This window comes from Manduca sexta, chromosome 24, assembly GCF_014839805.1.
Source record: "Manduca sexta isolate Smith_Timp_Sample1 chromosome 24, JHU_Msex_v1.0, whole genome shotgun sequence".
Lineage (NCBI taxonomy): Eukaryota > Metazoa > Arthropoda > Insecta > Lepidoptera > Sphingidae > Manduca > Manduca sexta.
The window spans coordinates 13,091,297-13,113,643 of record NC_051138.1 but is presented as its reverse complement, the minus strand read 5'-3'; the positions used below and the strand labels follow the sequence as shown (position 1 = coordinate 13,113,643).

The window sequence follows — 22,347 nt, the reverse complement described above, 5'->3', positions numbered from 1 at the left end:
ATTTTTAACAAATGAAATAAAAGGTTGACCCAAATATATCATATAAATATCAAATTGATACTATTACATGTTTCTGAGAAAAAGGGGCTTGACAGACAGACTTATGGACAACAAAGTATTCCTATAAGGGTTCCTATTGAGGAACGGAACCCAAAAATTAAGGAAAAACTTGAATTACCTGCAATATATTTGCAGGCTTAATCAAAGAACACGTTATCCGTTTTCAACTTGCCAATCCGCCATTTTAAATTAATGATCCCGATTGTTTTTTGATCTATCCGAAGAATGGACCAATCAGAACAATCCTTTTTTGACTTGCTCACAAAAGAGTTATTTTGATTGGCTCATTATCGAAATCGAATTGAAGGTTGAGATTGGCCTCGCTTATTGAAAGTTTTATAAATGCTGGAAAGAAAATGAACACTCACGTATGGAAAGTGGCATCGAGACCTTGCTGCATTTGCGAGAATCGACTTAGTTGATCCAAAGTGCTCCTTGGTATACGTGACGTATTCGGGTTCAATTCCGGCCATGGCAGCTCGGGCCATGGTAAGTCAGGCCACTCAAAATCGGGAAAGTCAGGCAACGTAGGCAACGTGGGCAATTCCAATTGCTGGTTCAATGGTATGCGTATTCTGCAATATTTGCCCCCCACTACAGAGGTAGGTAAAGCCTGCTCTATGTTCAAACACGGAAAATAATTGCCCAAGTCGACAAAATTGCCTTCAAAAAATCCTCTCGGAGTCCTGATTCCGGCGTCTAGAACTGTAAAAGAACAAAATTTTGTCAGACTTACCTATTGTGACTCTACACAAATTAATTAAAAAAAAACACATATGTACCTATTTCTTGTACATAAATCGTTGGCTTATTGCAAGAACTCATTAAATGTAAAACAAAACGGAGTCGTTTTTTAAATTATCTTTATTTATAGAGGGTTGAGTTTAACAAGAATATGTCATCCTCATTGTGACATTCTGCGTCATGAACAGGTCCCATCTCTATATTACAAAACTCTATAACTTTGTATTGTTGAAATATGCTGAGAAAATAAGCTTATTCTATAAAAACTATTATCAGTTTATTTATTGTATATCAATTGACTGGTAGACCAACAATGAATATAGGTACATGATGTAACAAAGTATCTATGCTTTTATTTGCGTATAAGTAAAAGCTAAACAAATTTCGATGTAGCTTTCATTATTAAGTTACGTGAAATTCTAATTATTGCGGACTATCAAATATGTAGTAAAATATTTAAATAATAGTTGAAAGGCTAATTGACGTAAGCGACATTTTTTGCGACACTAAGTCTCATACATATTTAAAAACACCACTTTTGTTCTGTTTTTTTTAACCTTAATAATTCTCGAACAAAATGTCGCTTAAGTCAATTAGCCTTCTAAACGTCGATATTAAGATCAAATTTTATTTACAATAAATTAAAAAATTATGGTATTAAATAAATTAGCATTTCTTCATAATATTTGCTTTTATGCCAACTTTTGATAATGTATTTAAAATCTCAAGATAATTAAAATACTTTTCTGATATAAAATATATGTCTCGTGTCTAGACTTTGGACAATAAAGATATCCTTAAAATCCTACTACCAATCTGTGTACAGTATTGTAAAGATAATGTTGTCGATTAATGATTTCTTCTGTTTACGCGAATGTTAGATATTAAAATAAAACTATTTGATGGATTTTATCGTGGCTTATATTATAATTGACAACATTTCATTTTTTCAACATACTCAAATGTTACATTATATACATGAAACTAGATCCAATAAGTAATAAATTATGAGACCCATATTTTTTCTTTTTTCAAAACTCAGATGTTTTCATTAATGATTTTCACTTTGAATTTTGTTTTATTCTAAAACAACGTAGCACCAAATGACGTCATATATACGGTTCATGACCGTTGCTTTGCAGTAAAAAAGAAGTGACAGATTTTTTGTTTCACTCTCTCTTTGAAAGTGACAGTTGTGACATACCTATTGTAATATTGACATTTGACAATGACGAACTACGGCATCTAAGTTTTTTAAATAAATAGTAACGTGGACCAAGAAATTACTTCATTCAGTCGTATGTGCGACGTCATCAAGCATTTTTCGGTTTTTAATGTTTTTCTTCGTTATTAAGTATTAAAAAAATAATAAAAATACATAATCGAACTCAGAGTAGAAAAATTAAGAAACTGTAGATTTTTTTTAGGCACGTTTACATTTTGAAATGTTGTCAATTTTTCCTGATGTTTCGACGACTTTGTAGCCTCATGGTTACTAAGCGGACTGACGGTCCGCGATAAAATTCACAAAATAATTTTATTTTTATGTTGCTGATTATTTTTTAACTCCCGACGAAAAAAGAGGGGTGCTGTAAGTTTAAAGTATATATGTGTGTTTGTCTATCTCTCTTGGCTTAGGCATCGTAGCACCCAAATGGACCTAATTTAAAACGTTTTTTTTTATTTAATAGTTGATGTTACAAATAACGCAGGAGACAATGAATATGTGACCGCAAAATCCACCTAAGTATCTGTTGGAGATTGTAACCTTCGTCGTGACTTATTATTTTTTATATGTTCTATTTTTAGAACTAATTGTATTTTGTTTGCCATAGTTACTTCTCTTTAGTCCGAAATAAACACTCATGTCAATAACATCATTTTACTAACTTTATTTAATTACTAAGAACATATACCATATTTACAACACGTTATCAGCACGAACGCTTAGTTCTTAGATTTTTTCACGTTTTTTAGTAAAAATAAAGTTGTATATATTTTTGTGTGACTAGGAAATAGTAATAGTCTGAAAATGTCACATGAATCTGGAGATGTTTCGAGTGTGAAAAATTCCCCTGCGTCGATCACATCTTTTCCATTTCCTTGTTTGAGGATAAAAGATGGATATCCAACTTGGAAGTTCAAGATGCGAAATTACCTTATCCATGAGGATTTATGGGAAACAATCGGTGGATACCCAAATGGAGACACAACCCATGCCTCTACAAAGGTACGCAAAGACGCAAAGGCATTAGCAAAGATATGCTTATCAGTAGAAGGTGCAGCGATAACCCATATAAGATGTGCGAAAACTGCATCTGAGGCATGGACTTGTTTGCAAAAAGCCTTTGAAGATAAGGGAATAGGACGAAGATTATTTTTGGAGCGTAGACTGTACAGGTTGAGTCTATCAGAGTTCAAAAATATTGAACTATATATTAACGCAGTTATGTCAACCGCACAGGATCTTGCGGATATTGATGTAGTCATAGAGGACAAGTCTATTGCTGCAATACTTTTGGGAGGTCTAACTCCAAGGTATGAACCTCTCATTATGGCTTTAGAAAATTGCAATGTAGACGTGACTACAGAGTTGGTGAAAACAAAACTGCTTAATGAAATGTCCAAAGATGTGGCTACATCATTAGACTCTGTCTTTCATGCGAAGAAGAAGCCTAAGTCAATGAAGAAGAATATAGTTTGTTATGAGTGCAAGACACCTGGACATAAGAGACCAGACTGTCCACAGAGAAACAAGAAGGAGAAAGGCAATGCGGTAAATACCAATGATACGATATTTACAAGTCTTAATACTTCTGGAAACCCAAGAAAGGACATAATTTATGTAGATTCAGGTTGTACTAGACACATGACTTCTAGACGGGACTGGTTTCAGAATATCTCGATACAGAATCAAGGTACTGTTACTGTCGCAAATGGAGAACAGATTAAGTGCTGCGGAATTGGAAATATTTCAATAAACACGCCCGAGAACGTGGTCAACAATATTAGTGATGTTGCTTATATACCAGATTTGAAAGCTAGTTTGTTATCTGTATATAAAACTGTTGAAAAGGGTTTTATTTGTGTTTTTGATAAAAATGGATGTAACTTTTATAAATCTGATACTTTTAATTTTACAGGTGAATCTGTTGCTCATGCCTCGCCCTGTGGTGGACTGTACGTTTTAGATGGTACTGTAAATGTTTCCGAGAATGTGGCAGATAATTTTTGACACAAGATGTGCACTCTGGTTGTCAGGATAGTTATCAAATATGGCATAAGAGGTTAGGACATTTGTGTCGTATAGGCATGAACCAACTGAAAAATCACAAGGTAGGTATAAAGTATACAAGAGTAGATAAAACTAGTTGTATCGCTTGCGTGGAAGGTAAACAAGCAAGAAAACCTTTCAAAAGGTTAGCGTTTAATAGGGCTACTTCCCCTTTGGAACTGATCCATATGGATTTGATGGGACCGGTGTCTACAACTTCTTTTCAAGGAAATAGATATATGTTGACAATAGTAGACGATTATACGCGAAAAGTGTTTGCTTATTTTATTTCTTCTAAAACAGAAGTCAAAGATATATTTTGTGTGTTTCAATGTTTTGTTGAAAATCAGTTAGATAAAACAATTAAAGCAATTAGGACTGATGGAGGTAAGGAGTTCGTGAATAAAGAGTTTGTTGATTATCTTGCTTCAAAAGGTATAGAACATCAAACAACGACGCCTTATAGTCCTCAGCAAGTTGGAGTAGCGGAACGCACCCATCGTTCGGTTACAGAAAAGGCAAGAACGTTGCTAGCTGAAAGTTCACTACCGAAAGCATTCTGGGAAGATGCATTCCAAGTTGCCATTTACCTTAAGAATAGGTCTCCTCATCGAGCCTTAGGTGGACAAATTCCTTATGACAAATGGTATGGACGAAAAGGTGATCTTAGCCATCTAAAAGTATTTGGTTGTAGAGCTCTAGTCCATATACCTTCGTGTCACAGGAAGAAATTAGATGTCAAGGCACAGGAAGCAATTTTCGTCGGTTATTCTGAAAATCCAGGCACTTATATTTTTAGGGACCCTGCTAACCCACGAAAAGTTATTATATCCAGAGATGCAACCTTTTTTGAAAATTGCTTTTCAGCGCTAAAGCAGAAGCAGTCTGTCGCACAGTCAGAATCTATATTGTTATTTGATGAGCAAAAAGAGATTGAGTCTGAGTTTGATCATGACTGTCAATTCTATGACTGTGATGAGAGTATCAGCCCGGCGGCTGAAGCAACTTTACCAGTAAATCTAGAAAGTACAAAAGAGTCAGTGACTCTGGAAGAACGAGAGTCTCTCAGTGGCTTAAGACTGCCTAGTGTGGAAGAAGTGACAGCGAATTTGGAACAGGAATCGCACCCTGAGCGCAGATACCCTTCCAGAGACAGAAAACCAACAAATTTTTATAAAGCTTACAATACGTCAATGGTAGATTCTAATGAACCTACGACATATTACGAAGCTACTCATGCCGATGATGCTGATAAGTGGCACCATAATATGGCTGGTGAGTATAGTTCTTTAATGAAACTCCATACATGGAATTTAGTAGATAAGCCTAAAAAAGGTTATGCCATGTAAATGGATTTACAAAATTAAACTACCAAACTCTATGGTAAAGAACTTATGATATTGGGAATTTTGTTGATGACATAATAGTCTTCTTTAAATCTAATTTGACATTTGACACTGTCAAGAATTTGAATTTTTGAGAAGATTTGTCGAGATATTTTTCATTAAAAGATCTCTGAATTATATTCTTTCTATATTAGAAAAGTTTAATATGAAGGAGTGTAAGACCGTGGATACTCCATTAGTTTAAAATAATATGGCAAGAAGAACGGATGGTCAAGTCATAAGAATGAAGAACCATTTAAAGGGTTTTTGTGACGCAGACTGGGCAAACTGTCCAATCGACAGAAGGTCATACACCGGTTATGTTTACAAGTTAAGTGGAGGTCCAGTATCATGGGAATCCAAGAAGCAACCTACTGTTGCGTTAAGTTCGGCCGAGTCAGAATATATGGCATTAGTGTCTGCCACGAAGGAAGCGTGTTACTTACGTCGGTTTATATACGAGATAACAGGTATACTTTGTTCAATTAACTTAGCTTCTGACAGCCAAAGTGCCATTAATCTTGTTCGAAATCCTGTACACCACAGCAGGACGAAGCATATAGATACTAGGTTTCACTTTATTAGGGAAAAGGTATCTAATAATATTGTTAAGTTAGAATATATAAAAAGTAACGATATGCCTGCTGATGTACTAACGAAGGCCCTCGGACCTCTAGCACACAAACGATGTGTAGTTAACTTAGGTTTAGAAACTTAATTATTTTATTTGTTTTGTTTCTGTCACAACTGCGATTAAGGGCGGCTGTTGGAGATTGTAACCTTCGTCGTGACTTATTATTTTTTATATGTTCTATTTTTAGAACTAATTGTATTTTGTTTGCCATAGTTACTTCTCTTTAGTCCGAAATAAACACTCATGTCAATAACATCTTTTTACTAACTTTATTTAATTACTAAGAACATATACCATATTTACAACAGTATCTATTTATTATAGAAGTATAAGCCAAATCTCGCCACGAGCTTTTATCTCTATAGTATAAAAAAAATCGATTCAAAAAAGTTATTTTTTAGATATACAAAGTTCTTTTTGTTGCTTGATGGTTCAATTTCGTAAGTAACATTTAAACTTTATCAGCTAAATTCTTTATCATTTCGATTTTTTTATGAAGCTTTTACAAACAAGATCCGGGCACGTAACACAATGTGTTAACAAAGTTAAGTCTATTGAATCGTTTCTTAAATTAAGATATTTCTTGAAACACTTCCGCTCATGGCTTTTCACAGCAAAGCGTACAGAAATAATATACAAATTCTTGTACATATTAACTGTTATTATCTACTAACCAACATGTGCGATTTTTTTTAATCCATATCTTACAATATGATATCAAGGATTACATCGATTAATATATTATTAAAAAAGATTCGCGATTACCGTGAATCATTGCTGATAACAAATATCACGTTGTAAATTCACTGTTTTCAAATTTAGATTTGGAATAACACGTTATTGTACATAGTTATGTCATGTTTATATATAACTGTTGTTATGGGACTTTGAAATATAGTCATAACCATATAATTAAAATAATCTGAGTGTAATTTTGTAACAGTGAGAGGCGGCGATAGCCTAGTTGACTGTGGAACGGACTGCCGAGACGAATGTCTGCAGATTCGAAACCCAAGGGCACACACCTCTGACTTTTCTAAATATAAGTTGTGTATTCTTTGTGAATTATCTATTGCTTTAACGATGAAGGAAAACATCGTGAGGAAACCTGCACACCTGAGAAGTTTTCTACAGGGCTTTCAAGGGTGTGAAGTCTACCAATCCGCACTAGGCCAGCGTGGTGGACTAAAGTCTTAATCTCTCTCAGCAATAAAGGGGGCCCGTGCCCAGCAGTGAGACAGTATATGCTTAATACATGGCTGATATTATTATTAAATCTGAGCATAACACAAAACGAATTGTAACCATCTGCACAACGAACTGACCGGGGGCTGAAGTCCAGCTAACACAATCCTTTACACATCATGCATTTATCCCCGAAGGGGTATGCAGAGGCGCAACCAGGGCACCCACTTTTCACCAAGTAGGTATATTTCGTCCCATGATATGTTAGGGGGCGAGCCTATCGCCATATCGAGCACAAATACCAGACTCTGAGCTTATACTGAGCAGAGAAACTCAAACATCACTTTGCCCATCCCGATTTGAACCCACGATCTCAGAGCGCTGCCTTACCGCGCATGCAGAACAACTAACTACGTCACCGAGGTAGCCACAATCCTATATCCTATTATTACTAAAAGGTACACTTACATCTAGCCAGAAGCATGGTGTCGTTCCGTCTTATAAAATTGATCTGTTCTTGACACAATTCAGGATCCAAAACATCTTCATAAAGTTGCAAATCAAAACCGTGATTCGACATTTTATCTTCATTGTTGATTATCATATAACCATTAGTGGGTCTATTGAACAATATATTTAATACCGCAAACAATAAATATTTGGATTTAACCATTATTCCGAAATGCGTGCACGCACGTCGACTTCCTCTCACGTTATTGTTCTAATCTCACGGCCGACATCGATTAAAAAGCTAATGTGACGTAGCAGTAGATTTTGATTGAAAACAATGTGATAACTTATCTCTTTTCCTACTAATAGTGTATACTTACATTTATTTTATATATTGTGATTTACACGTTAGTTCCGGGTAGGGTTGTGTAAGGCGTTATTTCATTCAAGTCAATCGTCTAATTCCTTAGGGTGACGATCGCAGTGCAGTGACATGCAGTGGCCGTTTTGTGAAAAATTTAGGGTGACGTTTCTGATAAATCATAACATGCTCAAGCAATTACTCACCAGTTGTGCAACGTGTGGCTTGATAATTATAATTACTGGTAATCTATTGATATTAAAGCTCCTTATATTTTCAAAGTATTAACCACCTTACCAAAAGATTCGCAATTATTTCCATTAAACTTAGACGTGTAAATTACGCTATAAACTTGTTTCACAGAATGTTGTGGTACTTCTTTTTTTTATTTAATTTAGTATGCGACAGCCGAAAGTGTGTTCAGAGACTTTTTCGCCCTGTCACCTTCTACAACTCTTGTAGCTAAAGCACTTTCACTAGCACTTTCCTCCACAGCAAAGTCGGAGACAAAATAATGAACTAAGAAGGCATTATAACCACAAGTATAGGGACGTTTACAACTAGATAAGACAGTTTTAAAACACCACGGATAAAAATTTAACGAAAGGGTCATATCACATGAGCTGTAAGATTTAAAGGGTGGTAAGCAACATGACTGGCCATGAACAGATGGACCACCCGAACTTACACTGCGCTCGTCACCTTGACGTTAGATTTTAAATCATTAAATCTAATAGCTACATTGGATACAATGTCCTGCTGTAAAACAAACAAAAGCGTTGTAGATGGATTATTAGATAAATTTGTCCTTATCTACGCTTCGTAATTAGCAGAAGATTAAAATCATAGAATAATGAAGTCGAACATATAATATTTATTATAATCCTTTAGTTTGGAAATAAAACGTGTGTCGCCACGTGACGGAAATTTGCTAAATTCTGCAAAAGTCTAGTATAATAGGGTGTGGTAATAATAATATCAACCCTATATTATATACTGTTCCACTGCTGAGCACTACTGCCGAGAGGGTGTGGACTAAGGTCCACCTTACTGGCCTAGAGGGGATTGGCAGGCTTCACATACTCTAGAAATTCTTTAAGAAGACCTATCAAGTATGCAGATTTACTCAATATGTTTTCCTTCACCGTTAAAGCTAGGGGTAATTGGTAATTGGTTGGCTGGTAGAGAGTGCCTATGGCATTAAGTCCGCCTGTATACATTTGTATATGAAGTGCTAAATAAATAAATAATTCACAAAGAATACATACCAGTGCCGAAGCATAAAATTTTCCAAAAGGGAGCGCGACACAACCTATACTTAGATTCTTTTATGCATGAATGTGGTCTGCATATCATTCCAATAATTAGATTTTATGTAATTACGAAAGGCAAGCCAACAGGATCGTTTATATTGACCCTTCGGCACTTACCTATGCTCTTGGATTTAAAACTGCGGACATTCGTCTCAGCAGTCCGTTTCCCTTCCGAATAGCCTATCTATAAGGGTGTTATAATGAAGGTCAAAATCCATTGAAATATTTAAAGAATGATCCGGATTGAGTGTGTTAGTGGGCTGGTACCCAATATTATAAAAAAGCTGTCGTCATTTAGTTTAAAATAGACAATTCCGTGAACAATACCGGCTGTATTTTACTCATTATCATAATCCAAAAGACATAAGGATAATACCAAAATAGGTAATTATATCACATACTAATATCAATGGATATACGTGACAAACAATGATAAGTCAATGATTCATCGGAGTATATTTCAAGAAATGAATTAGATTACCGTTTAGATATAACATATACTAACATTTTAAGTCATAAAGGTATACATTTATTGATGGATATACATTCATAATAAAGTTGAATAAAGGAGCTATAAGATAATTGATGACTAATTACGTTACGAGTATCTTCATCAAATGTAGGTATATACGGCAGCTACAAAAGTAAATGAACAAATTCAAAACTCGAAAAGGTTTAAACACAATAATTTCATATGTTTACGCGAATGCTAGACATTGAAATAAAACTATTTTACGGATTTTATCTCGGTTATTTTGATTATTATTTTCTCCCGACGTTTCGAAGACTGCAGCCTTTATGGTCACGGGGAGGGAGGGGGATATGTGGTGTTGGTCATCCGCAAATCAAAGTTGCAATATCTTCCTACATTTTACTATTTTTATGCAACATTTTTATTTATTTTTTTGCTTTTGACGGTCCGATCTACGCAGAATGAGCTCGGTGTCTTAAAAACTTCGGGAGAAAATAATTAAATTCGACGCTTGAAAGGCATCATATCTAAGCGATAATCAGTAATTTTTTGAGTAGAGTGCTTTAAAGTTTGAGTTTTAATATGAAAATTAATAATAATTCAATTTTTTATTTTATAAAGATATAGTCTAATGTTATTAACATTGTCCTAGACCTATAAAATCTAGATTAAATGAAGCAGAAAAAAATGACGATTCAAAATATTTATATAATTCATTTTCTGTATGTTTTTCGCTTAAATATGATTGCCTTTCAAGCGTCGATATAAATAACCGCAATAAAATCCGTAAATACTTTTATTTCAATGTTTCAACACATTAAATTAAGTCTAAATATTCCTTTTTCCTATCTAAATATTATGGTTAACTTGGGGAGGGCTATCGTCAGCAGTGGACGGTGACAGACCGATTGATTGTTTTATTTAGTTTTTTCTTATTTTTTTAGTTTTTTTTTTATTTTTTAATTTAGTTTTTTCTTTATCTAAAATAAAGTAAAACCTCAGATGTTAGTGAAAATGAAACGATTGTTGATAACGTGTAAACAAAAACTTTAAAGTTGATTCAAAGGAGCTTTTTAGCGGATTATAGGATATATTTTATATCCGCCCGGATAGCGATCACTCTACACAAGGTGTTAAACCCGGCGTAGAGTTCCACGTAAGTATCATGTTTCTGGATCAGCCTGTGTATAGCCAGATCCAACAAGCTGGCATAATAGGGGACCGGCCTATGCTTGATTTTGTACATTATTCTATGTGTAATGGCTTTAAATACGAAAAAGAAGCACTTCTGCGAAAACAGCATAAAAATTGGTTAAAAAATGAGCGAGTAATTCATATTTAAAATATTGTAATGTGCAGAAGTGGGCGCGATGTGGGGATATCACTTCATCTCTTTCTTTCGCACGCGAAGTAATTCCCTATGACGTCACATGTGAATATTTTGTCTCTTGTTAATTACCCCTTCCACCGAAATTCAAATGCTCATAACTTGTTGATTTTTCACTGGATTTTAATAATTTCTTTGGTGTTATAATTTATATTATGTAAATATTTGATAATTGTTAAGAACAAAAATGAGTCCGGTACCCTATTGTGTCGACTGTCAACGGGTAGTCATCCTCTTTAGCCGACATTTTATTGGACCCCACTCCACTTAGCATCAGATGCAGTGAGGTGCATTGCTATGCAAGTAAATAAATGACTGTTCAGCTACGTCTGTGGCTGACTTTACAACTGGCTAAGAATTTTCTTTTGCCGGCAACGTCGTTTTGGAACCAGCTTTCGCTTTATTTTCAGACCGATACGACATAAGACTCTGAACGAAATGAACCATTTCATAATTGGACATAGTTTTGTAAAAAGAAACCAACCTACAAACGTCAAAAAAACATCATCATCTTTAGTTAGTGGTAAGCAATTATCACAATGATTAGTGGATACCTCACCCACGTTGGTAGCCAATATTTGCCTGGTCTTAATAATAATCGTATACGAGTCGTTCGACAGATTAATAACATATTAAGTATATCATATATACCTGTGTCAACATTTCATAACAGCGAACTCTACCGCTAATTTTGCAAACTATTCGCTAGGCTCACCGGGTCATTGACCTATCAACATTGTAGTTCTTCGAGACCACCACAGATGGCGTCTAACGTCGGTTCCTGCGCAGGTTGTCGTACTCGAATCAGTACACCTGCATATCTACAATGTCATAAATGCTTCCAGTTTTATGATCTTGATTGCGCTCAAATCCCCGTTAAACGTTTTCGAACTATGGCTAATGCGAGTAAGAAGAAATGGATTTGTCAAGAATGCACTAGCAAAACACCTAAAACTGGAAATACTAATACCCCCGTACGCAGCATGCATCAGGAATCAGCTTCCTGCAACTCCGGTAGCAGCATAGATGATCAAGATTACGACCCGCCTAAGGTTACTCTTCGTAAGAAACAATTACCCACATTAAACGCGCATGAAGCAGCCAATCCTAGTAATCCGCTACTGAATGATATGAACTTCATTACAGCTATATCCAACGAAGTTTTTAAGGCAATAAAAAAGGAATTACCCACTTTACTCTCCGAAATAATTAAAAAGGAGTTTGCCTTTTTTAAAAGTGAGTTACAAGAGCTTAACAAATCTGTAGAATTTCTTAGCGCGATGCACGACGAAATGAAAAAGAAGATCGATGCTCTATCCAATGAAAATAATCACCTCAAAAGCGACAACTCGGCCATTTACACGATGGTTTATGAATTATCGGATCGTCTCAATAACATCGAGCAACATCTTCGTGTAAATAATTTGGAAATACAAGGTGTACCCGAGCACCGCAATGAGAACTTACCCAATATAATACAGCAATGTGCGCAAGTCATCGGCCACAGTGTCTGCGATACCGAAATAATAAGCTGCACAAGAGTAGCCAAATTAAATAAGGAGAGCAAGCTTCCACGAAGCATAATTGTTAGATTCAGGACGACAAGGGACAGAGACGAATTCTATTCAGCGGTCTCTAGATACAATAAAACTAACAGTAACAACAAACTGAACTCATCCCTACTAGGAATATCAGGTGATAAGAGACCAGTATATGTTTCGGAACATCTTTCCCCTATGAATAAGTCACTGCATGCTGCCGCTAGATTGAAGGCTAAAGAGCTCGCCTACAAGTTCGTCTGGGTGCGCAATAGTCGCATATATGTTAGGAAAAATGCTGACTCGCAATATATTCATATTAAAAATAAGGATTGCTTAAAGCTTATTTGCTAAATTCTTTTTTGCTGTATATCCACTTCTTTTTTAATTTGTTTATTTTGGCTTGTATAAATTACAAATGGCTGGCACTACTATTCTTTACCAAAACATCAGGGGAATGAAAAGCAAAACTAATGAAATTTACAATAACGTTCTTTGCTATAATTTTCATGTAATTTGTCTTAGTGAGACTTGGCTTAACGATAGTATAGCCTCATCCGAATTATTTGACAACAGATATCTTGTGATACGCAGGGACCGCGGTGGTAACTTTTTACGTACATTTAATAAGCAACATGGTGGGGGAGTTCTCGTAGCTGTCTCAAAGACGCTTGAGGTAACTCCTCGACCTGATTGGCAGTCTGATCTAGTCGAGGACCTATGGGTACAAATTATAATTAACAAAAAAACTATTATAAACTTATGTATTGTATATCTACCCGACTATTTACCTAGTAGCTTTTTTATTGACTTTATAAATAAATGTAAAGGTATCGTTGACGAGCATCCTCAGCATTCCACGTATATCATAGGTGACTTTAACCTCGGGAATATAGCATGGTCTACTGATTATCGGTACTTATTAAATTCCAAATGCGACAAATCTAACGCTCTCTACGACTTGTGTCACTTTAGTTCATTGGTGCAAATCAACACTATACTTAACAAAAATAATAGGTTACTCGATCTTGTGTTCACATCTAACCCGAATACAACAAGAGTCACTAAATCATTACCAATTAGTCGCCTGGATGCTCATCATCCCCCCATTGAAATTACACTCACTGATGAAACTCCCCTTTTAAAAACTTGTTCTTCGCTTGAAATACTCAACTTTCGCAAGACTAATTATATTGAGTGCGCTAAAGATCTCCTTAATGAGGATTGGGCTCAGTCAGCCAAAGATCTTAATTGTGATGATTTCGTTCAACATTTTTACAATATACTGACCGCTACGCTTAATAAAAATACCCCTAAGATAATACAAAGATCACATAGGTATCCTACTTGGTTTTCCAGTGCTCTCAAAAGATTCTCAGAAACAAGGCTAAGTACCATGCTCGCTACAAACGATTTCAAAATCCTCGTGATTATGACACATTCTCTATGCTTAGATCAAGAGCGAAACATGCTATGACTGAATGTTTTAAAAGTTACATTTCTAGTATCGAGGAAGATATTAAAATTAATATTAAAGCCTTTTGGAGATATACGAAGAATAAGCGCATTACTAACAGAATTCCCAACTCCATGTTTTACATGAATAGAATCGCTAATACTGGATCTGACATAGTCAATCTGTTTGCAGATTATTTTTGTTCCACTTATAACGATAACAATAACTTATCTTATACACCCGATTTTCCTCCATCGTCATTTACCATCACTAAGTTAAAAATTCGCGAAGAAGATGTTCTTTGTCTTTTGAATAGCATCGATATTCGTAAAAGCGCAGGACCTGACGGTGTACCGCCGGTATTCATTCGTTTTTGTGCTTCCGCTTTGGCCGGGCCGCTGTCTCTAATTTTCAGCAAATCCTTAAGTAAAGGAGTATTTCCATCTTTATGGAAAATAGCAAATATTACCCCAATCTATAAGGCAGGCGACCCTCATGACGTCACCAACTATCGTCCTATTTCCATACTAAGCTGCTTTGTTAAAGTGTTTGAAAGTCTGATCTATCGTCACTTTTTCAATCATGTCAAATGTCTTCTGAGCAGTAAACAACATGGATTTGTATCTGGGAGATCTACGTGTACGAACCTCCTTCTCTACACCAACTTTTTATGCAAAGCTTTTAATAAAAAAAAACAGATAGATTCTTTTTATAGCGACTTCTCTAAAGCGTTCGACCGAGTGAATCACAAGATATTGCTGCTCAAGACAGATCACTTAGGTATTCACGGTGATCTACAACGTTGGCTTAGATCCTATCTTATGAATAGAACCCAACTTGTAGCGCTGTATGGTTACGATTCGGTGCCCTTCTTGGCTACCTCTGGTGTGCCTCAAGGCTCTAACTTGGGTCCTTTGCTATTTTTAATGTTTATCAATGATTTGTTGAACATTATCGACAGTGAATGTCTGGCGTATGCGGATGACATAAAGATCTTTAGAGTTATTGACAATTATGATCAGTGTGTGGCTCTGCAGCGCGATATCAATGTTATTTTTGAATGGTGTAAGGTTAATGATATGAAGTTAAATATAAACAAATGCAATATAATCACGTTTTCAAAAAATAATAATATTTATCTTAATAATTATGATGTAAATGGAGTAATTTTAAAGCGAGTCAACACTATACGAGATCTTGGAGTGCTATTTGACTCGAAGCTATCTTTCAGGGATCATTATGACAGGATATGTAGCAAAGCCAATAATATGTTATCGTTTATTCTCCGCGTCGGTAAACCATTCAAGAACATCTCATCACTTTTAACCCTATACTGCTGTTTAGTGAGGTGCACTTTAGAATATTGTTCGCCCATTTGGTCCCCGATATACCGCACACATAAAGATAAAATTGAATCTATTCAACGCCGATTTGTTCGATCATTGTGCACAAAATGTGGTCTTCGACGCAAAATACCTGAATACATCGACAGGCTACAGAAATTTCATATGGTTTCCTTGGCAAAACGTAGGGAGGTAATTGATCTCTGTACTCTTCACAAAATTGTTAATGGAACGCTTGACTGTAATATGGTTGAGCCATTGTACTTCAAGTTGCCGACTCGGTCAGTGCGTGTTCAACAAATGTTCAGTATACCACCATCCAACAACAATGTATCACAAAATAATCCCTTTACCAGAATGAGCACGTTATATAACAACGTTTGCACGAAACTTGACATTTTTAACATTAGTTTCGCTTCCTTTAAAGAATCCCTATTTAAAACCTGTAACTAAGTAACTAGACTAATCATTCCGAATTTTGCGTGATGCTACCAATTAACTTAATTGTTGTGTATAGTTGTAATAGGGCTTCAAACTCATTTTGCTTTTTAATGTAATATTGATATATCATTTGTTTAGTTTGTAGTCTGTAACTGTACCTAATAATAAAAATAAAATAAAGGGCACACACCTCTGACTTTTCTAAAATCATGTATTTATTCTTTGTGAATTTATCGTTCGCTTTAACAGTGAAGGAAAACATCGTGAGGAAACCTGCGCATCTGAGAAGTTCTCTATAGGAATTTCGAAGGTGTGTGAAGTCTACCAATCCGCACTAGGCCAGCGTGGTGGACTAAGGCCTAATCCCTCTCAGTAGTAGAGGAGGCCCGTGCTCAGCAGTGGGCAAGTATATAATACAGGGCTGATATTATTTTTATTATATAAATAATTACCCCTGTAAACTGTTGGCGAGAAAGTTGCTTGAGCGAATATTACCTATATGATATAATCACATGCAACTTTTTGGTTCTCGCCTGCTCTGAACTGTAAAATGCAATAATTCTCTGAACAATATTGCTCAACAATTGCAAAACAAAAATAACTGTAACTGCAAACTGTGACGTCATCGAGTGTCACCGGCCATAGTGTTATTTTTTTTTAATCTTTATTTAAGGATCTTGGTCGTTATTTCGTGCGTGAGAAACTGATTACGAACGAGTAAGACTAAGTGCAATGCTCATTGTAGAAAAATATGGAAGAAGTAAGTTACCCTCACTGGTGTGTTAAAGATTAGCAAAGTACATAGATACCACCGCATTCATTTCTGCCACCATACATCATTGCGTTCAGTTATAAAACACACTATAGACAGTGTATTTAACGGGCTACATGAGACTTCACATCTCATGTCTCATATGGCAGTAGCGGCGGACCGGGCGGTCACCCGTGCCGCTAAAAGCTCTAGGGTGCGCCACAGGCTGTCTCAAACGTCATCGTTGGCGTAAGGCTTTTGCCAAAATACACATGAGACCTAGAAAAAAAAACAATATCGGTGGCCGGAAACTTTACTTTTTTTCGGCCGGGGCTCAGGGATAGTCAAGGCCGGCCTTGTCTCAGAATGACGAACGCAGTGCAATGGCACGATAATTTAAAATTTGCTGATGTCGTTTACGCTTAGAGGAGCGGTTTGCTCGTTCCATTATACATATTATTCCATTCGTCATTGGAATGTTAGCCGGCTAACAGTCCAAGCACGAATGGGTTAATAATAAGGGGCCGTAGTAATAGAAGTGTTAACATAAATGTAAGTGAAAATATGTAATCAAAACATTTTAGTAGGATTATTGAACAATAGATATAAACTTTATCGTGCAGGTGTTCCGGAAAACCTACAATATTTTATATTTCCTACATTTAAATTTATCTACTGTAGATAAACAATGCGATATTATGTTTCTAGCATAATATAACTCCATTGAATAACACACTAGTTTCTTGTCGCAGTATCGCGTAAATCCTGTTTTTGGGATGAAAACTAGTCTATAGCATTACAACATGAATTTTTTTAATAAGACATTAGCACGTTGATGCACTGAAAAATATGGAACAATATTAATATCAATAATGTAGGTACTCAATAAATAGTTTAGTGCTTGGATAGAAATATAATAAAATATTATCTAACCAAAAAGTATATTGTTTTAGTTCTTTCACTTATTGTATTGTGATACCACACACCTGTGACAAAGGCGGGGAAGGGGTCAAAAATTATGAAACTCCTGTGACGTAATTTATACATGGCCCTGAGGGTATAGTTATCGATTAATTGATAATATCGATAAACAATATGCAAGGATCGCTATCGATAATCGTTACCCCTGGATACTGTTGTTTCTCAGCAAAAAAATAAGTTATTCTCAGATGAACTTTTGTATATGAAACCTGTCTCTTACAAACGATTGAATACTATAAAGTATTTTTTTATTTATATAATATTTGGATATGTTTGCTTTTGATTTTGGCTAATATTCTAGTCTAGGCTTGAAGTCCTGCTTTTAATTCCTCATTTATTAGATTAATCAAGTTTAAGGGTTGGCCATGGGCGCCGTGAGCTGAGTGCAAGAAGGTGCACGTGCACATCCTTGTCCGGAACAAATAAAAAAAAAAATAAGTCACTGAATGACAGTGGGAACTATCGACCACAGAGCTTTTATTATGGTTTATAACCTTTGACTGTTTCGGTAGCGTAGTTGTTATGTGTACACGGTACGAGTACGACTATGGCGCTGAGGTCCTGGTTTCGAATCCGGGATCGTGCCTAAAGTAATTGTGATTGGGATTTTCCATAAAAAAAAAATACTCAGTCGCAGCTAGGAGTCAGGAAGTTGGCCGTGTGATACTTACCCCCGTGTCTGGGAAAGCACGTAAACCCGTTGGTCCGGCGCCTGATCTCTCCCCGGTCATGTCGGATTGCCGTCTCATTGAACACACATTTGTGCATTATAATATGTCCTGCATACTTGGCTGATCTCTTTGAGATTGGCCGCCATGGCCGAAATTCGACTAGAAGGATTCATTCATGGTTTATTCATAAAAAAAAAACAATAGTATGTAGTGTTTACTCATAGTGTGTAGATGCAGATGCACCTTCTTTCTTGGTATAATTTGATATAAAAAACTCATATTTAAATTTATCAATAAGCTTTTATATAAAACTACAATACAGTGGTATATAATGCATTCAATTTTCGGCTTTTATGGTGCATTACTGAATCATGAGGCATAATTTAAAATACGACGTAGATACAAAAAAAAAAATATCCATACTAACTTAAAATATAAAATACTAACCCTATAAACTAATACTGTTAAAATTTACAGAAAATTTGACCAAGAAATAAAATAATTACTCGCTTTTTTCTGTACCCTGTACAGTAAAGCAGCGAATATGCAGATACCTCTTTCTACTTTGCAGCCGCTAATAAAAATGGAAGTATAGATTAAATGGCCAAGATTTTCAATAACTCGTGACTCATTGAAGTAGCCAGTGTTATCAGTTATCTGCTTACTTTTATTATTATAATCACTTTGTGCGCATATACCGTAGCATATTTAAGGTATAATACCGAATTACATTTTAAGGTAATGCAATCTGTTATCATTAATCTCGTAACACGACAATATAAATGCATATTAAAGTCTCAATTGGACACAAATTTCCGTATATCTCATTATCTTTTCAAAATATACGATTGGATCAATTCACAGTAAACTCACTAAAACATATTTTACTTAATTTATCTGCATTTCGGACAAAGTAATATCGACTTTGTGTTTTTTAAATATAAAGTAGATGTTGGGATGATAAATAACGTAAATATTCGCTTAAATACGCCAACACATGATGAATGATGATGGAGGGAGGAGTACACTCCCGTTACAATGAAAAAGTCGTATATACATACGTATCTACACTTACTTTTTCAAAATTGGATTATGTAGACATTCGTAATTAGTAAAAAAGACGTATTTAACAAAAAAAAATATCATAAAAATATGTAAAAAATAATATTAGGTATGTGCTTTTCTCTTATGCCGGCAGAACACCTTAAACAAAGGTATCTCAACTGCCAACCATCCTATCGTCACGATAGGTATATACAGAGTGTCCCAGAAAATAGTGTCACGCGGAGGTCCAGTGATAGAGCACCCCTTGGGGTATCCGAATCACCCCCATATAATATGTTCCGCGGTTATTCATAGTTTTCGTACAAATATTTTTCAGAATTTTTTGTAAATTTTAGATTTGAACGATTAAGTTTCTTTTTTTTTTTTAATGTGGTAGACTTATTCGAGATTTTTTTGTTGAACAAAATTTTCATTATTTGTACTTTATTGCTAAAAACAATCAGCTTCGTAACTTTAATGAAAATTATGGAAATGTTGGTGTAAAGTGAAAAACTTATGTTCTATAAATGATGACTTAAATTTTCTACTTTAAATAAAAAATCTAAACAGGTGAATTTGTGGTTCTAAGGTAGGTCAAAACTTCTCCAGACTCTCAACTTACATATTCATTAAAAAAATATAGTCCTTCATGGTGGCTATTTAGGCTAAAATCAGCCTTAAAACACAGCGAGGTGGAAAATTCTTAAATTTTGCCATCAGATTACAATGATTTTTTGTGACGTCTCATCATTCCTAAGGTTAATTAATTTTATATAACATAACTCACAATTATATGTAGTATAAAATTTTATTGAATTTCTTTTAATTTAATTATTTTGTTTTTATATAAATATTGTTTCACACCTGTGATTAATGAATAGACTCATCCATAACTTTGTAATTTCAATGAAGCATTTTTAGTCAATTAATTGTTAGTGTGCAATTAAATAAATTTCTATAAATAGATAAATGTGTATTCTTATTTCAACATGAAGCAAAACCTACATCATACCTGTTTTTTAGAAGTATGCTGCTGTTGAATGTTTTGTGGTATTTGGAAAGCTTACTTCTAGTAAGCTTTCCCATGATTTTTAATAACTGACAAACCACTTATCATGAAGAATGAAAGAACATTTGATATTTATGTTTGCATAGTTCATGCAAAAATCGCCATGATTTACTGGAATAGAAATAAAAACATATTAGTAAAATGTTTTTAACCCTAAAGGAGACAAACCTCGAGCAGATAGCTTTTGAAAAAAGATTCAAGTGAATCCTACTTGTTAAAGTGTTGTGTGACTGAACTGAAACCTATCTGGTGGTAGGATATTTGTATCTGCCTGGACAGCAACTACTGTATACAGAGTGTAAAACCCATCACATTGGCCTACAGGGTGTTGCATTCAAGTCAGGTATTTGGTGAAGTGAGATTACTATCTTATGCCTATACTGAATATCATAAGTTTTGTTCCTTTAAAACAGGGATAGCGAACTAATGACATGCGGGCCATGGGTGGCACTTAACATAATAATTCTGGCAAGCCAACGTATACTTAACAGAATATAGTTGAGATGTAAAAAGTCACCAGACAAGGCACAGCTAAATATCTTAGGCCAGCCCTGGATGCCATGTTATAGGTACTTAGATTATTATTTTTTCAAATTATACAGTTATGTATTAATGAAGGTTTGCCATCCATGCAAAAATACACAGTGAATGAAAAGAAAACAAACTCAATTCTTCTTTTAAAAGGTGTTTATGTGCTAAATTGAAGTAAGTATATCAAACACACATAATATACTAACTTTAATCATATAGTATGTTTTGGTAAGTGTTGATGTGTGCTTGATGTAAGCCCATAGCATGGTAAATCCAGGCTCTGATGGTGTTGTAAACTTCCATGTACACATACAAACAAGGCATGCATACATCACCAATGCTTTCAACAGTTTGCAGACCTATAAATTTTTTTACAAAAATAACTTTTTATAGAACATAAAATTATATGATTTTGGCAATATGTCTGATGATGTTTTGTATAAGTAAATTTCACTTTTTAAAACATAAGCACCAATATCAAAAATTGTATTAAATACCTACATAGACTGTGGTATTTTAAACTTCATAAAATTCATTAGTAAAGAAAAACTCACCTGAACGTTATTGTATTATAATGATTGTTAAATTATTCTCCAATTAATCCAATTTAAAAGGCGGCCTATTGCCGAAGGTGATAGCGAAATACCTAACTTAAGATTCTTAGTTATTTACACAAATTTAATGATTTACGTTGAGACGGTCTAATAATTCAAGAGGGGAACATTGTGGAGTTTATATTAAGTTATGTATTTCATCCATTAGTTTTATATCCTGCATTATTTAAAAGATTCTTTGTCTTCAGATTGTTGTATCAAAATACAAAACCAAAACAATACTAAGGTTTCGCAATCTAGTTTCCTGGTGTTTGTAATTTGCTGTTTACGTTACTTGTCACTTTTCAGTTTGACAGTAAAATGACATATTGCTTTTTTTTTTGGAACCGCAAGAACAAAATTATACGGCCTAAGTCGCATGATAAAATGAGGGTTTTATGTTAAAATTACTTTTTTTTCTTCCCAGGTAAATATAATTTAATAATTATTGATTGAAACTGTGCTCGGTTGTTTTTATATTTCTATACAAATTCTAGTATCTAATACGCCTACAAGGATACAGGCTTCAGATAACCCGCGATGGTATAACCATAGTACAAATTTTCATTTACCGTCACAATATTACATGACCACTGTAATGGCAACTACCTAACCTGATCTAGTGTAGTTGATGTTTATAATAAACCTATTGTACCTAAAACAT

General features: G+C 34.9%; 1 protein-coding gene across 2 annotated transcripts in view; it reads right to left on the bottom strand.

The window, feature by feature from the left end:
- The window catches only part of LOC115444118 (O-acyltransferase like protein), a 33,946-nt gene extending 11,994 nt beyond the window's left edge, over nt 1-21,952 (bottom strand). Inside the window, exons 1-4 of one of the 2 annotated variants that reach the window (XM_037442462.1) lie at nt 21,645-21,952; nt 21,297-21,449; nt 20,503-20,670; nt 429-765 (exon numbers count right to left, since the gene is read on the bottom strand). In XM_037442462.1, coding sequence (XP_037298359.1) covers nt 429-460 — 32 coding nt within the window. In that variant the 5' untranslated portion in view covers nt 461-765; nt 20,503-20,670; nt 21,297-21,449; nt 21,645-21,952. Of the gene's footprint in view, nt 1-428; nt 766-7,750; nt 8,013-20,502; nt 20,671-21,296; nt 21,450-21,644 lie in introns of those variants that run through there. The other variant, XM_030169770.2, reaches the window with a different exon arrangement.
- Between the last annotated feature and the right edge of the window lie 395 nt (nt 21,953-22,347).